At 56.8% G+C, this 8,182-nt stretch overlaps 1 protein-coding gene across 1 annotated transcript in view; it reads left to right on the top strand.

The window, feature by feature from the left end:
* Positions 1 to 1,271: 1,271 nt before the first annotated feature.
* Positions 1,272 to 8,182, top strand: part of AIF1L (allograft inflammatory factor 1 like) — an 18,888-nt gene continuing 11,977 nt past the window's right edge. The window contains exons 1-2 of the mRNA XM_011370036.2: positions 1,272 to 1,477; positions 6,923 to 6,989. Coding sequence (XP_011368338.2) covers positions 1,370 to 1,477; positions 6,923 to 6,989 — 175 coding nt within the window. The 5' untranslated portion in view covers positions 1,272 to 1,369. The remainder of the gene's footprint in view (positions 1,478 to 6,922; positions 6,990 to 8,182) is intronic.

Raw genomic sequence — 8,182 nt, 5'->3', positions numbered from 1 at the left:
GTGTGTGTGTGTGTGCGCGCGTGCTCTGCACTACTGGAGCAGGCAAGACGGGTGCGCATCTCCTACTCCCCCCACATAGCTGACATTCCCTGTGCCCTGATGGCGTGGCAGGTGACCTCGGGCCAGACAAGCCCAGTCTTATTTGGCAACGGGACGAAGTCTCTGCAGCTTCCCGTGGGGACAGAGAGAAGTGGTGGGGCTGGGTGGGGGTCCCCTGGGGGCCCCTCAGAGTGCCCTTACCCTTGGGACCGAGCATGGGGAGCCAGAAAGATGGTGAAAACTGTAGTTTGAGCCAGCTGGAGGCCAGGGTGTCTAACAAAATAATGGGAGGCGTGCCTGGCCCTCGATGTGCATCATTTCTCTGACTCCCGTCAAGGGAACGTTCGATTAGATGCTCAGCAAGAATGTATAAACATCTCTGTGGGACGAGGATTAGCCGGCCTCCCATTGTAGAAATGAGGAAACAGAGGGTCAGCCAGGTGAAGTCACCTGCCCAAGGTCACCCAGCCAGGAAGTAGCAGAGCCAGGAGTCTGACTCCGGACACCGCCCATGGCCTGGCTGGCCCTGTCCACCAGGTAGACATGGCCTAGCTGTGACACAGGCCTCTCTTGCTTATGCGGATAAGGATCTTTGGCTATCGTCCCACCCTCCCAGGCCTCCTGGGTCGAATGAAGGACACTCAGCCTTCCCTGTGGCACGAAAGTGCCTCGGTTATTTCAGAGGCCACGTGCCATTTATACTGAGAAGAGCTGGGCACAGCAGGCTGCGTATCTCTGCCCAGGGGGCACATATGTCCCCGGTCCCTCTCCCAACAATGGGGGACCTCTGAGACCTGACCCAGGCACTACGCAGGTGTGTCTCTTTTCCTGTGTACTGGCAGTGCCACCCTGTCCCTGCCCAGGTGAGTGAGCCCAGCTGGCATCGCTGGGCACCCGTCTCTCTTGTTCTTCCTTAATATATTATAAAGGAGATAGTGATAGGCAGCCACGTGAGCCTTTGAGGATTCAGTGTCCCCACAGGTCCAGCCAGTCACGACCTCACAGGAAGCTGGAGATGGAATTTCTGCAGGGTCCACTTCATTTGTGTAGTTGATGGGGTGTTTTTCTTCAGCTGCCCCGTCTATTGGCGAGGACACAGCATCCGGATGAGGCCCCAGAGCTGCCACGGGGAATGTGAGCCTGCTGTCCTTGTGGGTGCATATTACAAGGTCCTGCTACACGCCAGGCATTTGTGGCCTGCCCTGGCCGGGCATTTGTGGCCTGCCCTGGCCCTTTAAGAACCTGTGGGCTGCGTCAGAGGCCTCACGGTTGGTATGATGCCTCCCGTCCTTGGGGTTTTCACCCAGGGTTTCAGCCACCGGCCCCTTGGATGGCCTCCAAGATGGTGATAGCTGCCCGCCCCAAGATTCTACTGCAGCTAATACATAAAGACAAGCCTGGAGAACCAGCAGCAAGCATCCGGGAGCAGGTGCTAGAGGTACCAGCCCAGAAAGAGAGTTAAGTCTGGGGTGGGGCGGGGGCAGAGGGAATCAGGCGGGTGACAGGGATCTCGAGGCCAGATACAGCAGAGGCTGCCAACCTCTGCTGGTTCTAGAAATAGCCCCGCCTGGGCACGAGCGCTGGTTTGGGGCTCCCCCGGGTGGAAGGAAATTCTGCTGTGCCTCAGAGGTTGTACAGCACCATGAGGAGCAGCAGTATACACAGGTGTGGCTGCGGACGCTGTCCCTCAGGGCCGAGATGGGAGCTCTCTCCCACGTGGATGGTGTCCAAGGACAAAGCAGAGCTTGCCCTTGAGAGGGGTGGCCAGAGGGTCCAGGCTCACCAGGAAGACTTTGTGGCACGGTGTGGGACAGAGAGTCGTGGGTGGTCTCTTTGCGTGGCTCGAGTGTGGGTGATCTGATGCGTAATGATAATGGCTAACGCTTACAGTAAGTTTCTGTGCAGTTAGCTCATTCAATGCTTACACCAACCCGATGAGGAGATGCTATCGTTACGATCCCATTTCACAGATGAGGAAACCAAGGCCCAAAGTGGTAAAGCAGGTTGCCCAGGGCCCCAGAGCTAGTAAGTGCGGGCAACCTGATGCAGCCCCCGTCCCCCAGCCCTCGGCACAGCCCGCCCAGCACTCAGGGAGTTTATGTGAGGCTTCTGACCACTGTGGCTTGAGGGGAGACCTTTCCCTCTGAGGCCTCGGTTTCCCCAGCTATGGAACCAAGGGGACAAGCCGGGCGCTCTGAGGAGTCCCTTCCGAGTTCAGTGACGGGATGGATGTTTTCCACTGCTCTGCCGTCATCACGGGCCTTGCCTGTGGACACTCTGGCTCGAGTGACTGTTCAGCTCGTGGCTTGCGGTTTTCAACCCCAGGCTCCTGCCCGCTTGCATGTCCTGGCTCTTCGCCTAGGGACTGACTAGTCCACCAAGGCCTCTGGACTTGTCCCTCTGCGTGTCAGTGGTCGCTCTCAGAGCCTCTCATTCCTGGAGGCCCGGACAGCAATTTCCGCAGCTGTAAAAACTTTGTCGTTTGGGATGGTGGGCTGGAGGGGGAGAGGAGGTGGGGGGAAGAGTAAACCATCCAGACACAGCCTACCCCCACAAAGAGGGCTAGAGAGTGGTTCCCTGATTTCTGGAGTAACCTCCTTCTGCAGCTGCCCAAGGGGAAAGGTAACTCCTGGTTCTGAAACGTGTGGCCAGGACACCTTCCTCCCGTTCAGGGCAGGGAGGGAGCCGCGACGGTGAAGGGAAATAGACCTTGAACTGTTAGAACTTTGCGATCTTGGGCAAGTCGATCAACCTCTCTGGGTCTCGGTTGTCCCATCTGTCAAATGGGGATACCCAGGGAAGGGAATGAGAAGTCGTAAGTTGGGGCAGGGGGTTTGCTTCCGGTCTAATCGTTGGTGATGGTCTGGATGATGAGCCGTGGGGGTTCTAAGTGGATTGTACGGATGTAGATGTTAGAAGGTTATAATAACAGACAGCTACCATTTTTAGCATTTACACGGTGTCAGGCGCTGCGTTAAGCACTTCGCATATTCTCACTTACATACTGTAATTACCGGGACAAGCCGATGAGATGTTTGTATCTTCCCTACAGACAAGGAAACCGAGGAACAGACGAATTAAATAATTTTCGCACAGCTACTAAGCGGGTCAGACACAGGAAGCCAACTCGTCCTCTTCTTGTTTCTGTTTCTGCTTTTCTTCCAAACATCTGGGCTGGCTTCTCCATCTCTGTCTCCTCCGCCTGCGGACCCCGACTCAGGAGTCGTGGATTCTGGACAGAGAGGGTACTTGCCCACTAGGCATGGCCGGGGCCTGAGGCTGGGCAAGGATGTGGGGGGCAGACGCCCGGAGGGAGGAAGCTGTGGGTTGTGCATGAGCAGAAACCAAGAATCCCAAGCTCGTAGGTGGGGTGGGAGCTGGCAGCCCAGCCAATGAAACTCCTGTTCCTGCCGCCCACTCGCCTTCCTCCCCTGGCCTGGCCAAAGGCATGGTCCACACAGCTGCCCTAAGCCCAGGGCCAGCAAGGGCTGCCTACCCACACATGACTGGGTCAGCTGCTTCCCCCAGCCCTGGTCACTATGGCTCAAGAATTTGTCATGTTTAGCTCTAAGGAAAAGTGTAATTCCAATCTCTGAGTCCTCCCCGCCCCCCACCCCCAGTCTTTGTCACACACAGGCGCACACTTTTGCAAAGCGGCCTTACCATTTCAGGGGTCAGAGTGGAGAAAGGCGTTCTGGCCGAATGTCAGGCCTCTCCATTTGTGCTGCAGATGTTTATTGAGCACCTACTAGATGCCGGACACTGCCGGGTGCCAAGGCAGTAAACATGTGCTCCTAGAGCTAGTGGCCAAGGGCCTGCCTCCTCCCAGCACCCTTCCAACACCCATTCCCTTGGGTCGCTTCTCAGCTCCGTGCAGGGAGGGAACCCAAGCAGCCTCCACTGTGAACTTCAACTCCAGTTCGGCCACTTGCTGGCCATGCCGCTTTGAGCACGTTATTTATCCTCTCTGAGTCTCAATTCAGTCACTCAGCCTGCAAATATTTATCGAGCACCTACTATGTGGAACCTATATTCTCTCAGGGAGAGACAGGTGATAGGCAATGCTCTTAATAAGTAACTACTCTGTAAATTGTGTTAGGTGATTCAGCCACGGAAGGTAAAGTGGATCGGAAGCAGAGGCAGGGGCTGCGGTGGGCAGGACGGGCGGGGCTGGCCGTATTGAGAAGGTGACAGTTGAGCAGAGGCTTAGAGGAGGTAAGGGAGAGAGCCGAGCAGATATGGGGGGGTGAGCACTCCAGGCGGGGGACCCAGCTAGAGCAAAGTCCCTGGTGGCAGCAGGCCTGGCATGGGGGAGGCATGGAAAGGAGGCTGGGGTAGCCGCGGTGCTCAATGTATTTGTGTCTGGGGGTCACAAATAAAGTAGCCTGCTAGATGGTGCTGAGTGCTCAGGAGGAAACTGGCTCCATCAGTGAGAAGGCCCTGCGGGTGGGTCCTGAGTGGGCGTCATCACGCACCACGCCGCAGTCCACGCTGTGCTCGTGTCTTTGCTCCGATCGCTGCCTGGCTGTTCTGTGTTCGTCTGTGTGTGATTCGTCTCCAAGACCAAGGCCCGTGTGCCATTCCTTGAATCCAGTCTGCCCGGATCCCTAGACGTGGCAGGTGTGTGTTACGCACAGACTCCAGGCTGATGCAGGATTTGGGCCTTGGCTGAGCTGCCCCACGAAGGCGTCTTGGTCCCTAAAGCAGCAGAAGGAGGGTACATAGGGGCGGTGTTGTGAGTCGGACGTAGGCTGGATGGGCTGGGGGCAGCCGTGGAAAAGAACCGTGAGAGGGAGCCAAGAGGAAGAGACAGAGCGAGCGGGGAGGTGGGCAGCCTCCCGGGCAGCAGAAGCTTCCAGCTCCAGCTAAGTCGAGGTGGAGCTGCACGTGGTGCACGGTGACGAGGCCCCGAGTCAGGCTGTGGCCAAGCCCTCTGGACCCCGTGGGCCCTGGTGCTGCCTCCACCAGGCTGCCCGAGGCACAGACCCCAGAGTCTGATAGACCCAGGGTCCAAACCAACCCTGCACTTCCTCAGCTGCTTGGGCCTTTAGAAGTATTATTTCACCTCCCTGATCCTCCTGTTCTCACCTATAAAATCAGAATCATAGTAAGGATTTGATGGGATAGCGCAGTTCCTGCCAAAACAAGGGGGCAATCAGAGCCCCCCATCAGCCCAGCGAGGGCAGCCATGTTGGCTCATGGGTTCTTCCTTCTCTGTCAAAGGGCGCTGAGTTAACCCGGAGGCATTTGAACCCTGGAAGGGATTATTTCCTGCCTCACGCTCAGTCACACCTGTCGCTTACCGAGCACTGGTGGAGAGCCTGGTGCTCAGTGCTCGCAGCGGGGTACCCCCGTTGAGGGGGAGGTGCCTGAGGAGATGGCTGCCCATGTGCTCTTGTCACAGCTAGTAAGGAGGGGACTGACATCCAAACACAGAGTGCTTGACCGTCGTTTAGGTTCTCGTCATTCTCCTATTCTACTTGCAGCCTCTTGGGGATTTACATTGCAGACCGGAAAGATAGTGAGTTCCCCGTCCTGGGAGGTGTGTAAGTACAGATGTGGTCATGGGTTAGTGGGAAATAGCAAGAATTTAGAAACAGATTGAGCGACTGACCTAGATAACATTTAACATCCCTTCGAACACGGACTTCCCATAATTTTAGGAGAAAGACCTTGATCTTGCTCACCTGCTCCCTCGCTGCCTCAGCACAGAGCAGTGTGCACCGTGGCCCCTCGAAAACCGTTGAATGAATGAGCGAATGCAGGAGCGATGCTGCGTCCAGTTGGCTCAGTCACGTGGAGAGTGAGGTCCAGAGAAGAGAGGGGATTTGGGGAGTCTGGCACCATGATGGGATCACCCCCTCTGCTCCCCTGTCTGCCTGCAGGTTCTAGGGCTGCTTGAAGGTTAACAAGGGAGGTCAGATTCCCGGCCCTGTGCCCGCAGGGCAGGTGCTCACGAACTGGTAGCTTTTTGTTTCAGCGCGGATGAATGCCTGCTCTCTGGCCATATGTAAGGGTCGGGGTCAGGAGGCAGACTCCAAGTGAGATGGAGCTCAGTGGAAGCTCACTCTGCTGTGGGAAGCTCAGTTTCCTCTTCTGTAAAATGGGAGTAATAGTATAGCTATCTCTTGGGCTTCTTGGGGGATCCAAAGAGATCCTGTGGGTAAGTGCTTCATTCTGGAGGCTTCTGTTAGCATCCTCGACCCTCTCCCTTCATCTGGTTATGAAAGAACTCATTGGAGTCTCAGTGCATCGGACGGGAAGGTGGTCCCTGTTTTACAGGTGAGGATACACGGGAGAGGGGTACGTGACTTCCCAAGTAATGTACAGTCATTTTCTGGCCAGAGAAGAGACTAGTAAAATGACAGCTGTTTATTGAGCGCTCGCTGTGTGCCAAGAGTCACACGTACACTCTCCTTGGATCGTCACATAAACTCTGGGACGTAGCTGTGAAAATTATGCTCGTTTGGAGATAAAGCAATTAGAGGTACAGAGAGGAATTAATATGCTGGCGTCACACACCTAAGAAGGTAATGCTGGAGCCAGGCAGCTTGTCTTTGGGGCTCTTGGCCTCATGAGCCCCAGACCTGGGGTACCCTGGGGGAGGCCCAGGTAATTCAGAGGCTGACTGAGAGTGTCTCGTCTTCTAGAGCAGACCCTCCGGCCCTACCCCGAGCTGCCCAGCGTACTTCGTACCCACAGGGCGGCCTCTGCAGATCTGCCCTGAGGGTTGACGGGAGGCCAGGACAAACATTGGAGCCTCCTGCCCTGCCCCGCCAAGTCCAGCCAGCTGGCAGGACAGGAGGCACGGCGCAGTGGGCCTATGTGCTGCTGAGTTCTGCCTGCTGACCCTGTGCTCAGCGCTGTCCTCTTGGCTCTGTAGGAGTTTCTCTGTGACCAGAAATACAGTGATGAAGAGAACCTGCCAGAAAAGCTTGCAGCCTTCAAAGGTAAGCTGGGGTTGCCCCCCTCCAACCCCCGATCTCTCACACAGGACTCTTTACCTGCACAGGGCCAGGCTGCACACCTGTTTCATCTAGAATGCCTCCCTTCCTGCTGGGCTGTGAGACAGGGTGCCTGGCAGGCCTCTCCACCTTCCTCCCTGCCACCCCAGGCCCCCTCACCCCTCGCCCCTCGCCTGCAGGCCCCAGCCTGCCGCTGCCCCTCTCTGCCCCAGCCGCCCCACAGGGCTCAGGTTGGCTCCTGTCACCACTGGCCAGGCCCTGCTCGCTCCCGGGGCCCCAGCACACAATCGGCTCTTTGTCGCAGCCCCGGCCTCTCCCCTCTGCGGTGGAGCGTCTCGGAGCCCCTGTGGAGAATGGACGTTTGTGTCGCCACAGTGGGACAGGGGGCAGAGTTTCTGCCCATTGAATCCGGCAGCACGAGATGAAAAGAAAACAGGGCCCAGGAGCCCGCACAGAGGGGGCGGCATAAAGGTCCCTCTGTTCAGGCCTCGGCGCTGGGTTCCCAGCCAGCGGCTCGAAAGGAGAGGAACCGCATTCGCGCAGAGGGCCAGACCCACCTTTCCTGCCGGGCGCTGCCTCCAGGCAGGAGCCCTGGGCGCCCTGGAGGACCAGGGCCAAGATCCTCGAGGCCACCTCGCCGCCTCAAAGTCCTAGCGATGTGGACATCTTTCCTGCTCCGGGAAAGAGAACCTGCCAGGTGCTCCTCAGACCGCTTATGACTTAGTCGTCCTTGGGCAGGATGTGGATGGCTAAGCGTTTGTCGAACACTTGTGGGAAGCACTTCGAATGCTGAGTCGTGAGCTTCCCAAATCATCCCGATCTGGCCAGGAAGGAGATGCTGTGATCTTTAATTTACAGAGGAAGAAATTTAGGCTCAGAGACGTGGGGTCATTTGCCTGGGGTCGCACAGCCCACTTAAGATAGAGGTGGGTCTTGAACCCATATTGGTCTCACTCTAAAGCCTCTGCTCTTAACCATTATGCAACGGTGCTTTTTTACATTGAAAAAAAGTAAAGAACCAGAACAAAGACACCCCGATCCCTTCCCTGTCGCCCCCTCCAACCTGTGCTACCTGCCTATACGAGAGCCTCACAAAAGAGGAGCAGTTCCTCCCTTCTCTCTGGATACCAATGGGGCCACTCTTTAGAGGTGGCTCTGGGAGGAGGGACAGAGGTCTT

The sequence above is a fragment of the Pteropus vampyrus genome, unplaced genomic scaffold (assembly GCF_000151845.1).
Source record: "Pteropus vampyrus isolate Shadow unplaced genomic scaffold, Pvam_2.0 Scaffold158, whole genome shotgun sequence".
Taxonomy (NCBI): Eukaryota; Metazoa; Chordata; class Mammalia; order Chiroptera; family Pteropodidae; genus Pteropus; species Pteropus vampyrus.
This window is presented reverse-complemented; position numbering and strand designations above follow the sequence as displayed.